We start from the raw sequence: 20305 nt of genomic DNA, 5'->3' as shown, positions 1-20305 counted from the left end.
AGAGAGGGGGGAAATGGAGGATAAGCCAGGAGACTAAAGGCCCTGGAGACCTATTTTCATGTCCTATCACTAATGGAATAAAAACACTGTGAGTGGGAGTGTCCAAAACAGGATTATGGACTTTATATCTGAAGTTCATATAAGAAAAAAGTTGATGGAGTCATTTACAGCACCAAATATTAGAATTACCCTTTTTGCAACCATAACTCATTAAAAACCCCACCTGTGGCTCACTAGTGATGCTTTGATTATTTTTGTAATTGCAGATAACAGAAGCTCTGGAAGGACTTCCTGGATTTAAGAGTGTGTCCGTGCTAGACTTCAGGTTAGTCCCTCTGCTGTGATCCTGGACAAACGAATGCCCTCTTTTCACTGCTGAAACCAACCTAAATTTTTTTGCACTAACCCATTTCAACCCTTTTTTATGCAGACCAGAGAAGGACACCCAAGGGTGAGTCAAAAGTTCAAGTCAACCTTGAATAGTTCTCCTATCCCGCCGTTGTTTAAGCCACCAGATCCCTATCAGCCATTGTTTATTTAGACCCACTCGGGTGTGTGTAGTGTCACCTTCATCTCCCCCTACGGTCCCCTGGGAGCATGGACACGTGTAGAGGTGTGTCGCGGGTTGCCTGTGTTAATGGTCTTAGTGTGGTCACTCACCTGGTAAGTGGGATCAAGATTGGTTCACCAGAGTGAGCAGGTGCTCTTCCTCAGAGACGATTATCTGGGCTTTACGAACTTGCAGGAGAGTTAGAGGGAAGGATGTTGTGTGTGTGTGTGTGTGTGTGTGTGTGTGTGTGTGTGTGTGTGTGTGTGTGTGTGTGTGTGTGTGTCAGGGGAGCAAAAGAGCAGAAATAAAGAAGTAAAAGAAGGTGGAGAAGTTAGTGGGTTTACGTGCATGCCATGCTATACCATCGGTGAGGGAAGAAATCAAACCCTTATTTTATGTATTGCAAGGATACTGAAATAGTTTAGATATTCAGAAACAAACACCATGCCCTGAAGTTTTTTCAGAAAGGAACAAAAAAAGAATTAGGGACTCACATTTTTGTTTCTGGCAGAAATCCAGATGAGAAGTTTTAGATCATCAAACTGCAGCGTACAGCTAGTTATTTCGGATTAGTATAAAGACTGGAAATAGAGGGAAACAGCCTGTGGGTGTTTTTAAAAGTAATCTTAAGACTTACCTTTTTAATCTAGCTTTTAACTTGGAGTAGTTTATTTTTAGCCCTGGACTGCATTATTTTTTTTATTTTTTTTTATTATTATTTAACCCTTATTATTTGAACCATTGCTTTAACATTTATGTATCTAATTTAATTTAATTATTTATTTATCTATTTATTGCTTCTATTCATCTGATCTTGTTTACGCTACCTTATTTTAACTTTTCTTTCCACTCTTACATATTTTATTAATTTTTAAGTATTTTATTTATAATCATGCCTTTTATCATTTTTTTGATGTTATTTTCTGACTGTCTGTTATTCTGTGAAGCACTTTTGGTTGCATGTTTTTATGTATGACAGGTGCTATAAAATTAAGTTGAGTTGAGTTGAGTAGCCTGACTGCCTAAATAAGAGCGATACACAACTTCTTAAAAGAATTCCCATGCTGTGGATGGTCAAAGTGGAGTGAACTAGACCAACTTTTCCACTATTGGTCATTTTAATTTCAAAGTCATTATGTCTGTAAAGCTGAGCACATTTTTGCATCAAGATATTTTTTACAGAAAAATCTGCTAAAACTCAAAGAGATATTGAACATACTTGTCCTCCTTTCTTTGTGTTAACCATACTTTAAGTGCTATTTGGTCATCATTTTGGTTACCGCTACTGCTGCTAACTGCAGGCAGCGGGACACCACAGTAGTAGAGCTCTGCTTCTGTGTATGTGTGAAATTAAATGGGGAAAAATTTGGATCTAAATGCAGCTGACAGTGGGCCGGCACACGCTCAGCCGTCCGCCAGAAACCCGACAAACTAGGTCAGAGTGGAGGGCTCCCAGCAGTCAAATTTAGGCTGATAAATTGCTTTTTCCAGGGCCTGGAATCTGTTGTGAGGTTTCCATGTTTATTATGATGATGTTGATCATTCAGCTGACTCTGCCGTTTTTTTGGCCTATACAGTCGGGCTCTTGCATTCCAAGCACAAGTAATTCTCTGGACTCATCAGTCATATGTAAGCGCTCGACAAGTTTTTTTGAACAGGTTTGACATTAAATCACGTTAATGCCTTAGTGGTTTTCATCGTTCAAGAGGACAGGTTTCTGATCCAGGAGACATTATTTCATACTTCCTTATTGTACACGTCTATAAGATAAATGTTAAAGTTGTTTTGGTGCAGGTTAGGTCCAAATATGTTGATTGAGAATGAGAAATGCCCTCCCTGAATAAGGGATAGGAAAATGGAATAAAACAATATGAGGATTACAGATTAAGTAAAATCCTTTACATACTGTTCATAGGTTAAATATTAAAACATCTATTTAACTTTTTTCATTTGCACTTGAAATTAACAAAACAAGTCGAAACTCATTTTTAATCATTTTTAAGGGCCAGCTCACTTTCACTCAAAATGCCAACCACAAACTTTTTCAAATGATAGTTCTTAATTCATACAAAGTCTCTTCTCAGATGAAGTTTTATTAGGAACACTTAAATAAATCTAATACTGCTCTGCAAAAACTATTTTTTGCATGAGGATTACACTTATTTTTTTTGATGAAATTGTTCTTGGGAGGTACTAAAGGCAGCCTTTATTAGTCTCGTGGTTCAGTTGTCTTCAATCCAGCTCTTCTCTGTTCATTAGAAACATAGTTCAGTCTAGTGAAGCACCAACACAGACTGCATCCTTAGTATTAAAGGATTAAATACAACATTCTCCATTGTGCTGTCTATAACCTTTTAAGTTAGACTGTGGTTGTTGCAGATATTGAGAATAACTAGTTGTCGCTTCTGTCCTCAGGCAAGATGGCGTGATGGTGGACTTTGCCGTCACATTGGTGGTGGATGGAAATGGAGCGACCAATGAACAGATGGACTACCTGACCCTACAGTCCAACCTGGTGGAGAATTCATACCGTGAGGTCATGGAGCTGAAGCGTCCTACTGTCTACAACATTAGCGAGATCAAAAACTTTGTCACCGAAGCCATGCAGCCACCCGAGCTTGAGAGCGGTAAGACGATGGCCAGAGCATGACTGCTGAGTTTTAAAATATTCCCCTGAACTGTAACAGAACACACACATGCCACCATTAGGGCTATTTATTTAATTGGCATAGCAGTGAAGTCATTGGGAAAGCATTGGCAGTGGTAGTGCGTGCAGTGCAGGGAAAAGCTCCAAATGTCATATCAAATAGAGACACATTAGATCCAGCATTGGTATTATTACATGCGCTACACCACTTGAGAAAACATTCCAGGGTTTTAATAGTCTCATCTGTTTCTTATTTGTCTGCTCCTTCTGTCAAAGAGGACAGAGAAATATTTATGAAAAATATCAGCTCAAAAGTGGGCCATTTCTTATAGACAAATTACAGAGTCATCACTTATAGGAGCTGTGTATTTATTCAATGCTACAGTTTAATCCTTGTCATTAAATTGTCTGTAAAAAAGGACTTAGAAAAAAGGATGTTTGAAATCTGAGCTCTTGGGGTATTTTTTTTGACTTTGTTTTATTCTTTACTTTGGCTTGGACCCACTTGATCCTAGAAAGTAATGGAACTGAAAATCTGTTAAAGTAGAGCCTGCAGAAATGGACAGCACTGTTTTGAATGATCCTAATGCTGTTATACTTCACGTTTGCTCTGTTCATGGATGGCTGGCACCCTGTAACACACTGAGGCTGTTATAGCAGATTCACTGCCAAAGAAGGGATATTGAATTGTACACAATAGCATCAAGAATGTTTTACTTTTTTATGCCACACATTCTTCTTTCCTGTAAAATCTGATAAACAGCATTACATACAAAGCATCTCATCGAGCCAAGGATTTGTATATAGTGGTTCAAAATCAGCTCTCACTGCCTTGACTTGTGAGCCTCAGGCGGTGATGAGGAGCATGTTGTAGAGGTTTGGTTAGTTCACCTCTCTCACTCCATGCCAGCATACTGTTTTATTTGTCAGATTAAGCTACGAACTGATATGATACGAAACGGCATTAAACGATACAAAAATAATCATTACGGTACGATACAATGCAAAATGATACGATACAAAACTAAATGAAACAATACGATATGATACGAAACGATACGAAAAAAAACGATAAGATACGATACGATAAAAAAACAATATGAAACGACATGATACGATACAATACAATGTGAAAAGATACGATACATAACCAACGAAAAAAACCCGATACAATACGAAACCATACTATATGAAACGATAAGATACAATGCGATGCAAAACGATACGATATGATAAAAAACGATATTAAAGCGATAAGATACAATACGATGCAAAACAATACGATACATAGCAATACGAAAAAAAGCCGATACGATAAACAACGATACAAAATGACATGATACGATACAAAAAGAATCATTACGGTACGATACGATGTGAAACGATACGATACACAACTATACGATATGATACAAAACTATATGAAAAGATACAAAATGATACGATACAAAACTTTATTAAAACGATAAGATACAATACGATGCAAAATGATACGAGACATAACGATAAGATACAGTATGATAAAAAACCATACGAAACGACATGATACGATACAAAAAGAATCATTACGGTACGATACAATGTGAAACGATACGATACACAACTATATGAAAAGATACAAAATGATACGATACAAAACTTTATTAAAAGGATAAGATACAATACGATGCAAAACGTTACGAAACATAACGATAAGATACGATACGACACGATAAAAAACGATATGAAACGACATGATACGATACAAAAAGAATCATTACAGTACGATACGATACAATGTGAAACGATACCATACATAACAAACGAAAAAAAACGATACGATACAAAACTATATGAAACGATATGATACAATGCAATGCAAAACGATACGATACAAAATGATACAATACAAAACTACATGAAACGACACGATACGATACACAACAATACAATACAAAACTATATGAAACGATACGATATGATACAAAACGATACAGATAAGATATGATACGATAAACAATGATACGAAATGACATGATACGATACAAAAAGAATCATTACGATACAATGTGAAACGATACGAAACAAAACTATATGAAACGATATGATATGATACGATACAAAACGATATGAAACGATACAAAATGATATGATACAAAACAATATGAAACAATAGGATATGATACAAAACGACACGAAACCAAACGATATGATACAATATGAAATGATACCATGTGATAGTATACGCTACGATAACGATACCATGCCGTACCACCCCGTATAATAGAAAATGTTTGACTCCTTTATCCCTGGTTGTCTTTTGTGCCCTTTCTTCTGCGATCTGCAAACAGACATTTTGTTTTAAATAGATTTAGTTTCCAATCATTGTAGACCCATTTGTACCACACACTTAAATCCTCACAACTAAACTTCTGCGTCTCTTCTATCTAAAACATTTACGAGGAAAGCTACCTTCAAATCTGTCCAGGCCTCTTCTCCAAAACTGTGACGAAAATTAAAAATGTGCTAATAATTTCAGTAGTGTCTTGCTTTGAGATTTCGTCCTGCACAACAATGAGTATCTCAAGTTTACTGTGCATGCAAGCCTTCCTAGAGAATAGTGCCATCTGATGCTCACATTACGGGTGGGCTTTGACAAATGACGGCTAAACACTCTCATATGGCTTTCATGTTTTGCTGTTGGGTAACTTGAAGCGACATCTTGTCTTTGTTTCTCTTCTTTGGTGGTGATGCTGTATTAGCTTTGGCCCACAGCGAGTTGCTAATATTCTCTCCAGATTTAAGCACTGATTTGTAGATATTTACCCCTGAAGGTAATGCTGTCAAATTGAAGTCAGTGCTGAAATGGTAACGATTAAAGGGATTCTGTAGACTCCCGCAGGGACGATTGTTTTAGCCATTTGGCTCTTATGCCTTTTGTATGTCAGTTTGAATTAATATTTGATTCCTGCCTGGTTCCACAGTGTCTGAGGTCCCCGAGCCTTTAAACACCGCTGGAGGAGCCGCGGTAAGTAACAAGTTACCTCAACAACACAACAACAATCTCTTTCCAGCTGCTTTGAGCTCCTTTAAGTTGATAAATCACTCATGTTTAAAAAAGCTGGCGGTTGCAGTATGACTGATGTTGCAATAACATGTAACTGGCTTGTGATGTTCTCCAGACCACTCCAGTGCAGGTAGGGGATGAGCTCACCAGCAAGGATGAAGTGAGGCTTTGAGGATTACTGTGGCTTTTGCTATAATAATCCACTGCTATTTTAGGTGAAAAGCTACAGGACACCACACCACAGATAGTAAAGGATGGAGACAGCACATATGAGTTCATGCAGACGAGTAAATCATCCACAGTCTGTCTTAACTTGTGGGTGTTCTAGTGGTAGAAAGAGCTCTTTGATGCTAATCAGTGTTTGGGTTGTACTAAACGTGTCTGCTGGTTCACTTTACAGCTCAGCTTACTTTGTGATTAATATGACTCATTATTTGAATTGGGAGGGTTTGGCAACCTTCTCATTAGTAATTGATTTACAGGCAGGAACTCGGAGCTACTGTGCTGTGGGATTTTTAAGATTTTGTTGTTTTTTCAAGCTTTCGTCAAGTTGATATTGGCAGAGCAGAGTCTGCAGAATGCCAACAAAATGATTATGGAGTTTTATAGCTTTGTTGAAAAGCTACCTTAAATTTTATACATAATTTGGACTCATGTGAGTCAATAATTGGCTCTCTTCTCACCAGTTAAATTTATCTTGAACTGTTAAATATGGAAAAGTCAAGATAGCCAGTTCTGACAAATGTGCCAATTGTTTGTACTACTGGCATTGTTGTTCTTTATTAGCCAACATAAAGCCACTTATTAATGCCTTACTCTGCATGACTTTATTTTACAGCTAATTGGCTGTTCAATATGAGTTTCCCCATTTTAACTTTTACAATGACCTCTTGGTTTGGTAACCTCAGCATTTTTAACAAAAACAGGTTAGATTTCATTGTCAAATGCCGAAAGATCGTTGGCACTAATCTTAATAATCTTGGCCATCTCTACCAGGTGAGAACCACTCAGAAGGCAAAGGCCATCCTTGAAGACCCTCACCACCCCCTTTATTCAGAGTTTAGACTTTTGCCAACAGGGAGGAGGTTCACTTATACTAGGAGGGCAAGATCAAACCGATATCTTAAATCATTTGTGCCCTCAGCTGTTGGGGTTTTAAACAAGCTGTAGGACCTTACCTTGGTCTCATGTACAGGAAGAATGATGTCATCCACGGGAGTGAAGTTATATGGATATGTACTTGAATTGATTTGTGAACTTGTGTTTGTTGTTGTGTGTATTGCTTGTATGCGTAGGACTTCTGTTTTGAACCAAATTGCCCCTTGGGGACAAAGATTTTCTAATCTAATCTAATCCTCATAATAACTACCCAATAAATTGTATGTGAGTTACAGTGTTTGACTTCTTTGCTCAGTTGTGTCCCACTACTTCCTAAATAGAGCAAAGCATTTTAAGATTGTAATTAATGCATTGCAGCTTTCTCACTTGCCACCAATAGGAGTATCTGGGAGGTTATTAGGAGGTAAAACCCACATGGTGATCAGGTTTATCAATAAATCATCAGTCAGTCAATCTTTATTCATTTCGGGCCAAGTTACAACAAATGTTCTCTCAACGCGCTTTATAAACAGAGCAGGTCTAAACTGTATTCTATGTTATAATAATAACAATGACCCAACATCAAGACAGGATAAGATCCAGTACCATCTTATAGGCAGGACCGTCTTGACTCGTCTTAATCCACCATGAGCACAGCACTTTGCAGCATTTAACAAGTGGCAAAGACAAACTTCCTTTTAACAGGCAAAAACATCCAGCAGGACCAGACTCATGTTAGACACACATCTGCCTCGACTGTGTTGGGGTTGGGAAGAGGGATAGAGGGAGATGCAGAAAGAGAGAGACATGGACAGAGACAAGTAGCAATATGACTACATCAACTTCATCAGTTGGAGTCGGATTGTAGCTAGAGCTTGGCACGTCCACAGCAGAGGAACATCTACAGGAGTGATCCAGTGGAACCTTAAACTTAAGGCAATGATAAATGGGTGATGAGGACGATACAGAGCCAAGATGACACACAATATAAATGCTCATAAGCGAAAAATCAATGATGAACATGAGAACCTTTACTATCCCACTTTCTGATGGGACTGCCATGCAAAACATCTCAGTCATTTTTTATTTTCACTTAATTTGACATAAATTTAATATAATGCTGTCATAAATTTACTAATCATCTCCTCTCATAAGAGATATTTGTGCATCGTATCTTCTTAACAATGCAGTCCAACCCACAGAGAACCAGCAGGAGCTTTGATTGACCTGACCTACAAACTTAAAACTTCTGCTTAATCAAAATTCCTGTACCTTGGCACACTATAGGGGAATGGTGCAAATAGGTTTAGATAACAAAAGCTGATTGTGATGCAGGTCAAAGCTGCAGACGAGCCACAAGAGGTTGTGATCATCAGAGAGCACAATGAAGATGTAAACAAGGAGGACGTTCTCAGGGCTCTGCAGGCCACGGCAGAAAATGATGTCATCGTCCTGGAGGAAAGTACAGTTGTGTCTCCTGCACCTGTCCTGACCACTGCTGCACCTGAAGCCCTCAGTGAGTGTTTATCACAATTCACACATGCAACTTTTCCCCCTTTGATGTGTCATTAAAATTTGATGATTCAGAATAAAAAAAATTGTATTAATGAGTTGAGATTTTTGTTGTCCTTGTTTTTTTTCCAGGCATTGAAGAGGAGGATCTGTTGCTGAAGGAAGATGTAAACCCCCCTCCAGTCAAGGAGCTTCCAGACATACTTCTGCCTAAACCCCCGGTGGACGTTGAGTCCTCTGGTGTAGAAGACCTGGAGGTTACCACAAAACCAGCTGTAATTTTTGAGGCTGACACAGAGACTGCTGAGGTGGCTGCTGTGGGAGAAAAACCAACAACTTTGACTCCAGAAGAGGATCGTCTTAACGATATCGTTGCAGAGGAGGCAGAGATTTCAGAGCAGCCGGAGACCTCCACTGTAGCATCTGAGATCACAGAGGAAGACCTACCTGCTTTAGCCCCACCTCCTGAATCTGTAGAAGTTGTGACTGAAGCTTCAGTTCAGGAGACCCACTCTGAGGTACCTGTGATTGAAGAGAGCCAGGGAATAGAGATGAAGGAAGAGGCTGCACCTGAAGCTCCTGCAGTGGAGGAGAAGGCTGTGGAAGCTCCAGCGATCTCAGAAGAAGATCTTACAGAGGATGAAATCATACTGGTCAACAAAGAGGAGATGGAGCCACAAGTGACAGGCACCCCGAGCCCACCTCAACCTACCGCACTGTCTCCAGAGAGGGAATCACCATTCACCAGAATCTCTGACATAAACCCGGTACATGATGGACAACCTGACGTCGTCATCCCTTCAGTGGTGGAGGTAATGGACAAGAATCATATGTTGCAAAAATGACAAAATCATAGGGTCCCAGTGAATTTAGAATTCTTATATATTGAGTGTAAATCTAAGTACACTGCAGTAAATATCTTCTTTTTTCAAATGTGTTTTGTAAAATTATGTGGACATGGCATCCACTAATAAGGCCTCTAGGTGCTTATTACCCTTGGCAACGATATCAAAGACTGAGAGTTTATGTTGCCAACATCTTTGGTGCTCTACCTAATGGAGCAAGACGTGGCAAATGCTAATACAAGATGTTTAGCGACATGGTGTTGGTTTTCTCTTTCAAGATTATGCTAATAAATTAGCTTACTCATTAGCATTGATTTCCACAATGTGTTTATTTTCTTTGATTTGTTGATAGGCACACTCCATGCAGTGTTTGCACTGAGTTCATAAGGAGAAGGTTACATTTTACTCAGTCCAAATGTGGTGATGACAAGTAATGTTGTAATGTAATGTTTAAAACTGTTTTTACTGTCCCTCCATGCGTATATAAAACCAGTTAAAATTTACAAAAAAGTCCCCCCCACTGAAAAACATGAATGTACACTTCACCACCCGTGTAGGAATGTAAGAAAATTTCATATTTTGGGTAGAAACATCATTTTTATTTCTAATTTCTCGTGTTGTAATACAGTCCTATAAGACAAAGGATGAATGTTGTCTCCTCGTTGAGAGTGAAAAGCATTATCTCATTCTCCATCCGCTCTTTTATCCCTCAGATCCAGGCCATGAATGAAGGACCTGATGATGCCACCCCCGGAGACCAGGAGTATGATTTGATTCAGTATGGTTATGGTTTGATCAATCACACAGAGGATGGCAGCACGGGTTTTCCATTTAGCGTGGCACACGGCACTGACCAAGTCAGTATCGCCATGCCTGCAAACCCTGGAAGAGCTCTGATGGTTTTCTTCAGCCTGAGGGTGACCAACATGATCTTCTCTGATGATCTCTTTAACAAGAGCTCCCCAGAATACAAAGCTTTGGAGCAACGCTTCCTAGAGCTGGTAGATGCACATTTCATGTACTTGTGGTCATCATTCCTCACACTGTCTCCAAGCCTCTGATTTGTGGCTTTAAACTCAACTCATTTTTCCCACAGTTGGTTCCGTACCTGCAGTCCAACCTGACTAACTTTGAGAACCTGGAGATCCTGAACTTCAGGAACGGGAGCATCGTGGTGAACAGTCGGATGAAGTTTGGAAAGCCTGTGCAACAAGCTGTTACCAGCACTGTCTATCTGATCCTGGAGGACTTCTGTAACACGGCCTACCAGACCATGAACCTTGCCATCGATAAGTACTCACTGGACGTGGAGTCAGGTGGGTTCCTAGCTTTGTACACTGTACTGTTTTTATGAGTGCTCTGATCGAGAAAACACTTGTGTGAGCATTAGATGTTTGAAGCACGTTTCATGTTTCATACAGAAATAGATCATCATTTTGGGTAAGCTTACTCATCTGTGAAGGGCAGTACATAAAAACACTGGGGCCAGGTTTTGGTATACTCAAATAAAGACTGGAAACAGCTAGCCTGCGTCAATATAAGGGAACAAGAAACGCACAAGCTGGGCTAAGCTCAGCAGCTTGTGGATATAGATTGAAGTAAATGGAAAAAAAAGATGCAAATGCAATTTACTCTTTTCTTCTTACTCTTCTTCTAAAAGCATTTTCCAAAGTGTTCAAATTTTGACCAAATGGTTGCACTCTCAGAACATTGTTGATTAGAACACCAGCATGACATTGGAATTTAAAAATATGTTAGTGTGTGAAACAGGCTGGTGTAAGCAGGTGTTTGAATTCCTCCCGTGACTCTTCTTGGTCTTAAGAGGCAAACGACACGGTCACATCAGTAGGGGATGAGTTAATAATGGCTTCCGGGGACAAAAGCCAAGTCGACACACTGTTTGACCGACTGTTCACCGCGTGCAGCTCTAGTTTCACACAAACATGTGTCCTGTATTTATCAAAAGTAGTTCACTCACAGACTAGCTGGACTTGTTCCGTGCACTTTCTTCATTTATTATGAAAACATCACGCTGCTTGGAATCAGCCAGTCATGATATCACTGATTCATGCTTTTGGTAAACAACCAGAAGTGTCTTGTCATAGTCAGCCTGCGTCACAGTCAAGGCAAAATACTGAATCATCCTTTGCATTTGTGCAACATTAGAAAGAAATATAGACACTTAATGAGTCTGTGTGTCCTTGTTTCGAAATAAAGAAACCCCCAAAGAAACAACAACTCAGAAAATGACTTAGATTCTCTTTATCTGAAATAAGTCTGAATATATCTGTAAAATTAAAATGTTATTTAAAGAATTTGAACATTCGGGAAACATACTTAAATGCTTTTGTAGAGATTGAAATATTAATTTTTTTGTTTTAACTTTTCCAAAACCTTAAATTTGTAAAAAATGTACTCTAGTAAACTGTTAAAGTCCCAATGAAAAGATGTGTTTTGACACAATACAGAGCTATGCCATACATTTCTCACGCTTTCAGTCAACTGCAGTTAACATTTACTGCTTAGAACAAAAGAAGTAACAATCTTCACATCTGACTATTTGTACTTAGGTGTAAGTTCATTATCTAAGACATTTAACTATTCTTAAAAGCCCTTTTAATGTCTCTTTTATAGCTGATCACATTATTATCAAGCAACAGCCTGTAGCCATCCTTCTTTGTTTTGATTTCTCTTAACACTCCCGGTTCTTTATTTTCCAGGTGACAGAGCCAACCCCTGTAAGTTCCAGGCGTGTAACGAGTATGCAGAATGTAAAGTGAACAAGTGGTCCGGGGAGGCGGAGTGTGTCTGCAACGCGGGCTACTTCAGCGTGGACGACCTTCCCTGTCAGAGTATCTGTGACCTGCAGACAGATTTTTGCCTCAATGACGGCAAGTGTGACATCATCCCGGGCCAGGGAGCCATCTGCAGGTGGGTGGGGATTAAGGGGAAATGATAAGCGTGTGTGTGGGAAGAGTGTGCAGGTTTAGACTAAAGACTAAAGAGAACTTCAAACATGTTGTTGTAATTCATGTAGGAGGCCAGCTTTTGAGCTTCTAGTTTCAAGGGTTGTATTGACTTGACTCCACTGGATGTTAATATCAGGGAGTTCAGAGATGTTCACAATACTCCAAACATTTATGTAAAAGATTTTTATGTTTGGCGTATCATTGTTGGGAGCCAAAATATGTGCTATTGCCAAACAAATTTGAATCACAGCAACCTACATGGAATAGAGATTAGGTTAACACCTAGTTGGCTCCAAACAACTGTTGAACATCTTCAAATGATTTATTACGTTTGGCCTCGTTTACAGAATACAAAAAAAGATTTTGATCTCATACTGAAATATTTGGCAGTTGGTCATTTTAATTTACTTTATCCCTCTGGTAGTATTTATTTACAAATGAAAACAATGAGAGCCATCTGGGGAGCCATAATTGATTAGTGTTGGGATTCGTTGTTTTCAGCCCCTGGATGCATATTAACACATTTTTGTCTAGTGAAATATTTTTCATTATATTGTGTTGTAGCTCTGTTTAATTCCTGTTATATTCAAACATTTCCAAGGCTTACTTTTTAAACTATTTTCTTATGAGTGTTCCAGTAAGTGCGTCATGTCCAAACAGACAACTGCCTGTGTGTAAAATGTGTCACATGATATGCCAGTAATCCAAACCAGTGACAGAAACGTGTCCTCTGGCTGTGTTGTGTGTGTGGTGCACGTTGAATTGAATGATTATGAACAGAGAGACTGTGTCAAGATGAGCGCTGACTTTTGTTTCACACTCACAAGAACATCATAAAACATGCAGACAGCTGCAGATGTTGTTGGATTCTTGCTTATTGCACATTGTCTGACCAGAAGTACTTCATTACTCAACAGCAACAGGAAAGAGGTTTTTAAAGGTTATTAGTTTTCCAAAACAAGTTAATTCTGCTTATATTACACTCACTGAACAGTTTAATTTTGCACGTTATTAACAAAGTTAAGACAAAACGTGACCAAGTGATTTGGTTATTTCTACATTCTTTATTAATTCAGCACAGAACGAAAACAAGTGATGCAGTTCCTCTAACTCATTTGGTCCAAAGATTTGTTTGAGAGTAATGTCTGTTTTTGTCATTGCTGAAGTTCTGAGTGGAAATTATTTGATGATTTTGCCAAAATGTTCTGAAAATATTGTCTCAGGTGTCGCGTCGGGGAGAACTGGTGGTACAGAGGAGAGCACTGCGAGGAGTACGTATCCGAGCCGCTGGTGGTCGGCATAGCGATCGCCTCTGTGGCTGGATTCCTGTTGGTGGCCTCTGGAGTCATCTTCTTCCTCGCCAGGACGTTACGGGATCAGTATGACAAGGATGAGTCAGAGGACCCCATTAGGTGAGAAACAGCTTAAGTTCCCATTGTTGCCGGTCCGTAATGATCGAGTCAGACACATTAACTAGATCAGGAATCTAATCCATGACCTATTGTACTAACGCTACATAACAGAAAGCCCAGAATGAAACTTTAATTGAAGTGATTGGGGGCATATATATTTGACTTTTCAATCCATCATTTAAGTTCACAAATTAGATTTTTTTTTACTCTACACCACTAAATTAGTTTTCAGATTTTTTATTTATTTTGTAAAATAAGTTACCAGTGGGTGACAAAGTGGTTCACAAAACAGTCTTTAATTGTGTTTCCAACAAACAGATATTTGTGCTGACAAATTTCCATTCTTAAAGCTCTTTAACCCTCCTGTTATGTTGCGGGTCAAATTGACCCTTTTTAAAGTCTATTTTAGGCAATATATGCCTTCCAAACCAGCTAAATACAGCATAAAAATCTGGGCAGCATGTGACAGAAGAGGAGTCTTGTTAATTTATCACTTCATTCAAAAAAAATAAATAATTGAAAATGTTAAATAAAATGAACAAAAATCTATGTCATGTAAAACTATTGTATTTATATTTAGGGCTTTCCAATGTACATTTAAAAAGTTTCAACATTAATTTGAATGAAAAACTTGTGAGTTATCCTCATTGAACCTTGATCTGTGAGAGCTAAAGAACACCAATGGACTAAATCTTGATTTAAATGATTATTAATGGAGTTAAAAATTAGATTCAGATAATGTATATTGGGATTTTTTGGGGTTCTGACACTTTTGGATAATTGAATATGCCCCCGGGTCAAATTGACCCAGAAGTTGCTGTTCCAGAGAAACAAACATAACAGGAGGGTTAGTTAAAAAAAGTTTTATAATGTCTGAAGAATTTTTAAAGAAAGTTTAGTTGTGGAACATTATTATGCCTAATATAGAAGGAGGGATATCACTTTAATTCATACATCCTCTATATGTTTAATTTAAACTGCTTGATACATAAACAGTACATAATGCATTTTCCCTCCACAGACTTTTCTTTAGAGGAGCCTGCTTACTTTCCCTGAAGGAGAGAATACGTTGAGACATGATTGTATCCTCATTGTCTTCTCCAGTAGCAGGGGCCTATTATCTGTCATCCTACTTTGATCCTCTTTCACTCTTCTCTCTCCTTTTGGAGACACGAACACACAAATTATCTCCTCATTGTCTGTCACTGTGTGCATGTGGCGTGTTTACCGGAGCAGCCGGCAGAGAACCCCTTTTCTAACCTCAGCCAATTAACTTATCAGAAATGGTGTTAATCTGTTCCCAAAAAGTGTTCAACCCCTTAAAAAAGGGTGAAAGATTCAAATCTAAATCTGGCAGAAATGCACGGATTCATCCGGGGTTAATACAGGTTAACAAGCTTAAAGTTGTGACTGCAGCTTGGTCTATTGACCTAGTTGTCTCTTAGGCCAAAAGGGACTGATTTGTCTGTTTCTGTGATGCTCCACAGGAGGGCTGAGAGTCTGCCATCGCTGGAGAGGGCAACAAAGTACAACCCCATGTATGAGAGCGAGGCCACTACGGGTTACAGCCACTACTATCGCCGGTATCCTGAAGCGCCCGTGTACAGCAGTGCCAGCGCAGAGGCCTCCACTGACTTCAGCAGCGAGGAGATACGACACATCTATGAGAACAGTGAACTGACCAAGGAGGTGTGTGCGTGTGAGCTGGTACTTAGAAGCACATGAAGAGGGTGTTTTTACTTGGTGATAAAATCAGTATTCTATTATCCCCATGTTGTGACAAATCATCAAAGATACAGGTTAAAGTACAAAGGTTGTCCTCTTTAAACACAAAGCCACTGAAGTTCACTATGCTGAATTTCATCAGTTTTGTGAAGATCATTTTTGTTTCTTGAACTAAAAAAAATCCTGAAAAAAAACAAGACTGCATTTTGAAATTGATATATTCTATAAATTAGTAATTAATACATAAACTCTTTATTTTTTCTATGATTTTATCTAAAGTTGAATTCTAGTTAAATGTTACCACTTCTTTTAAAGCTATATGCAAATATTTGACTGCTTATGAAACAGACTGAACTTAACAGTAAGGCTTTGTAATGACCTACAAAGGCAAACAAGACTGTCAGGAAGAAGATTAATACTTTCTGTATGTATTTTTTAATAGCAGTAACAGATGGGAGGGAGTAGGTGGCAGACAAGACAATGAAAACCCCTTTTTTAACTTTTACCCCACCATCTACTCATGATAAATTTGAGATTTCATGTCAGAAAACACTCTTTGCACTTGGCCCAGGCCAAGATCAGCAAAAATACAACAGGTATCCCTTGTCCCAAGGGGGCGCCAAAATCAACACAAACAAAAAGTTCCCCACTGGAGCTTTAATCAACTCTCCAAAGACAATGAATGGAGCAACTGGAATACCAATCTTTGAGCATTCCCACAGTCTTTAACGGGCTGTGCAAAGGCCTCATTCTTATGTTTCTCTTTCTTGTTGGTATAGACAAGGCAAGGCAACTTTATTTGTATAGCGCATTTCATACACGAGGGCAACTCAATGTGCTTTACATCAAAAGATTAAAAGCATTGGAAACATTAAGACAAGCATAAAAGAACACAATTAAAATGACAAATATAGTATAGAATATATTAAAATGACATTCAATTTTGCATTTTGCATTTAAAGCGAGCTAAAATGAGCTAAGATAGGAAGGCAAATAAAAAAGTCTTAATCCTTGATTTAAAAGAGGTGAGAGTTGGAGCGGACCTACAGCTTTCAGGGAGTGTGTTCCAGATATATGGTGCATAATGACTAAACGCTGCTTCACCATGTTTTGTTTGGACTCTAGGGACTGAAAGCAGACCAGTACCTGATGACCTCAGAGGTCGAGGTGGTTCATACAGTAGCAGCAGATCAGCAATGTATTTTGGGCCTAAACCATTCAGTGCTTTATAAACCATCAGCAGGATTTTAAAGTCTATTCTCTGACAGTCAGGAAGCCAGTGTTGAGATCTAAGAACTGGAGTGATGTGGTCTACTTTGTTGGTCCTTGTTAGGACTCGAGCAGCAGCATTCTGTGTGAGCTGCAGTTGTCTGATGGACTTTTTAGGGAGTCCTGTATACAGAGAAAGAGTAACTTTTTGAAAGACCTCATCATAAACTCAATTTAGCATTCCAGCATAGAGTCGAAATCTGGTGAACCAAGGGCATCATAGCTCAAAGGTCCAGTTTTCAATAAATGATCTTACATTTAGTTTTTGTGATTTTCATTTAGGAAGTTGAAAACACTGTTGGGCAGTTGCAATCAAGAGACTTGGGAATACAGCTGTTTGTTTTACTCATTTCACGCTGTAGAATTATTCAATTTGGAAGTGCATGTTGTTAAGTACTTAATGACTAAGGCATGGGACATCACTTTCATTTCCTACATCAATATTTCACCTGACAACTATCTGAATTTGGAAATCCCAGCTCGTTAACTTGATCCATCACCAACTGGCATTTATGTCTTTGGTGGTTTAAATGTGTCATGATGTCAATGTTTTGACTGAGCCACAGTCTGTAGTTTACTGTTTATCTCTTTGTGATGTAATCTTCCTAACACAAATGCTATCATATGTTTCTGCAGGAAATCCAGGACAGGATACGCATTATTGAGCTCTACGCTAAGGACCGGCAGTTCGCAGATTTTGTTCGGCATCATCAAACGTGAGTGCCATTCTTGTTTTTCCTTTTTTTTTTTTAAACGCAAAAAGATAAACACACGCCAAAGAAACCAGGACATGAGGAAGGAGGGAAGTGAGGTTGAGATAAAGGAGTCTGGCAAGATTGTACGAAAAAATAAACCAGTGTGGGAACAGATTTATCATCATCGAGCCAGGCCAGGAGCTCATTCAGTGAGATAGACATCATTAGGAGGAACAGACATTCCTGTGTCTGCCAACAGTTAAGCAGGAGGAGCGTGTTTGAGTGGAGTGTTTTTAAGTTGTATCTGGCTGTAGATCATCATTCTGTGGGCCATGGAGATTCTTCGTGCCAGATAGACCTGAGTTAAGTTGTGTGTGTGTAAATAAAGTAACTAATTCACTTAGAAAGATGAAATCTTATTTGTATTTGTTTGTTTCTTCTGCAGTGTCGTGGATACCCGCAGAGAGAGCTCCTCTGTACAGGCATAAAGTTCTCCTGTGAACAACAAGGTATTTTTTTTTGTTGATGAGTGCGTTCCACTTTCTAAGTTTGCAGTTTTTATCCAACTGCATAGCTGAGTTTGGCTCTAGCAAATTTGAGAAATGAACCTTAAACTATATTTAGAAAAACAACTTAGAAGATGGAGAGAAACTGAGCTTGGTCATGTGCATGCTGATGTAGGGATAAGAGATCCATCTCTATTCCACAAAATTTAGCAAACAACCAAACAGGCTTTTTGTTTACTGCTTAAGCTGTATGAAATAAGTGAAATACTAATTTGAAGAAGACATATATTTTACTAAGGTTTGTCTATGATACGTTATCAATACTTGGTTTAATATATTTATAAAAGATGGTTCGAACTTTAAAAGTTATACTTGAATTGGAATTTATTCTATTGGAAATGAACGATTTAACAAAGTTCCAATACAGAGTCGAAACCAAGTGGCGCACAAAGGGTTAATAGCTTTTGTTAATTTTTAATTCCCTAATTGAGCTTTAACCAAGCGGTAACCTCCGGTCTAAAAATATGAGTCCAATGCAGAAGTGCTAAAAACTGCAGTTCATCGAGGATCCGCTTGAGGCTGGCTCCGGAAGTACCGGAAACCACATACACACCAATTAAAAAAAGAGGATCTTTACAGCTGAAATAAACATGTTTACAGCCTGGTACAAAAGACGAGTGTAGTCTGGATAGCTCATTTCTCAATCGGCACACACTGTACACGGGGGTGAATTTTTATCTAAAGCAGGAATTTTGAAGATATTGAGATTACGAGTCTTCCAATGAGAGGCACAGCTGACTTGATTGACAGGCGGGAACACCGCAGCTGTTGGCTAGGAGGCTCAAAGCCCGCCTCTTTACGTCACAATCGCTCGACAGCAGTAATATGGCTGACGCCGACGATTGGCCTCAAAACAGTGCTTCAGAAACAGATGGGTGACGTCACAGATACTACGTCCATATTTTATACAGTCTATGGCTTTAACAGGGTCTGATTCACTCAATCACTGCACAGCTTCTACACCCTTTAAACCTGTGCAAATAAGCCAAAAGGGTTGCACAAATGGTTAAATGCTTTACAATCTCTGTGCATCAGTGTTGTTAGCATACTTTTAAATGATCCATTATGCATTCATTTGGAGCAAAACAGGCCCTTTTCTATTCAAATGAGCCTCATTGCAAATAACACCCGTTTCACCAACACCGGCCCCGCTCAATTAGAGTGAAATATTTACCGTCAGCAGAGAGTCCAATCTAATCCAATCCATTTCATTTATATAGCACATTTTAAAAACAACAAGGTTACCAAAGTGCTGCACAACAAATACCAACAGTAGAAATAAATAATAGTAAAATTTAAAATACAGTGCATTAAAGGACAAACAGAGACCAACACAAACTCTCATGCTGTATTAAAAGCCAAGGAGTAAAAATGAGTTTTAAGATGTGATTTAAAAAGATCCAGGGTGGGGGCCATTTTGACTTGGGTGGGTAGCTCATTCCACAGTTTAGGAGCTACCACAGAAAAAGCTCGGTCACCCCTCGTCTTTTGTCGGCTTTTTGGCACGACAAGACGCATCTGATCAGCAGACCTCAGTGCTCTGGAGGGGGCGTAGATGTCGTAGAGTCGGTGGTATCTGCCCCGCAGTATTTAAAAGCGTTTGTAGGCTCAAAACAACAATTCCACTTCTAGCTCACACACAAATAACATCTGTACATAAGACTTTGAAATCTTATAATCATTCTCTTCTTGGTTTAGACTTTCATAAAACGATTGATGCCACCCTCACATCTGGACATTAAGCATGAAACTAAAGTGAGATGTAGTAAGCCTAGCTTAGCTGCAGGACTGGAAGCAGGTGGAAACAGCTAGCCTGACTCTGTACTAAAGTAATAAAATATTTTTACCAGTAAAGTTGAAAAGAAACACATTCAATATGTTTCTCTTAAGTTGTTAAAGTCTCAAAAAGAACAAAACAAATATATTAAACCAATGTGTTGATGTTTAATGAGGTTTTCTTGGCCACAGGAA

The 20305-nt window shown here is 38.8% G+C and overlaps 1 protein-coding gene across 1 annotated transcript in view; it reads left to right on the top strand.

Moving 5' to 3' along the window:
* Nucleotides 1-20305, top strand: part of impg2a (interphotoreceptor matrix proteoglycan 2a) — a 31097-nt gene that overhangs the window by 8047 nt on the left and 2745 nt on the right. The window contains exons 8-20 of the mRNA XM_034694043.1: nucleotides 267-325; nucleotides 431-451; nucleotides 2966-3177; nucleotides 6161-6204; nucleotides 8677-8857; nucleotides 8986-9665; nucleotides 10412-10699; nucleotides 10795-11014; nucleotides 12419-12629; nucleotides 13891-14079; nucleotides 15567-15768; nucleotides 17710-17789; nucleotides 18214-18277. Coding sequence (XP_034549934.1) covers nucleotides 267-325; nucleotides 431-451; nucleotides 2966-3177; nucleotides 6161-6204; nucleotides 8677-8857; nucleotides 8986-9665; nucleotides 10412-10699; nucleotides 10795-11014; nucleotides 12419-12629; nucleotides 13891-14079; nucleotides 15567-15768; nucleotides 17710-17789; nucleotides 18214-18256 — 2430 coding nt within the window. The 3' untranslated portion in view covers nucleotides 18257-18277. The remainder of the gene's footprint in view (nucleotides 1-266; nucleotides 326-430; nucleotides 452-2965; nucleotides 3178-6160; nucleotides 6205-8676; nucleotides 8858-8985; nucleotides 9666-10411; nucleotides 10700-10794; nucleotides 11015-12418; nucleotides 12630-13890; nucleotides 14080-15566; nucleotides 15769-17709; nucleotides 17790-18213; nucleotides 18278-20305) is intronic.

This window comes from Notolabrus celidotus, chromosome 10 (genome assembly GCF_009762535.1).
Source record: "Notolabrus celidotus isolate fNotCel1 chromosome 10, fNotCel1.pri, whole genome shotgun sequence".
NCBI classification, from domain to species: Eukaryota; Metazoa; Chordata; class Actinopteri; order Labriformes; family Labridae; genus Notolabrus; species Notolabrus celidotus.
This window is presented reverse-complemented; position numbering and strand designations above follow the sequence as displayed.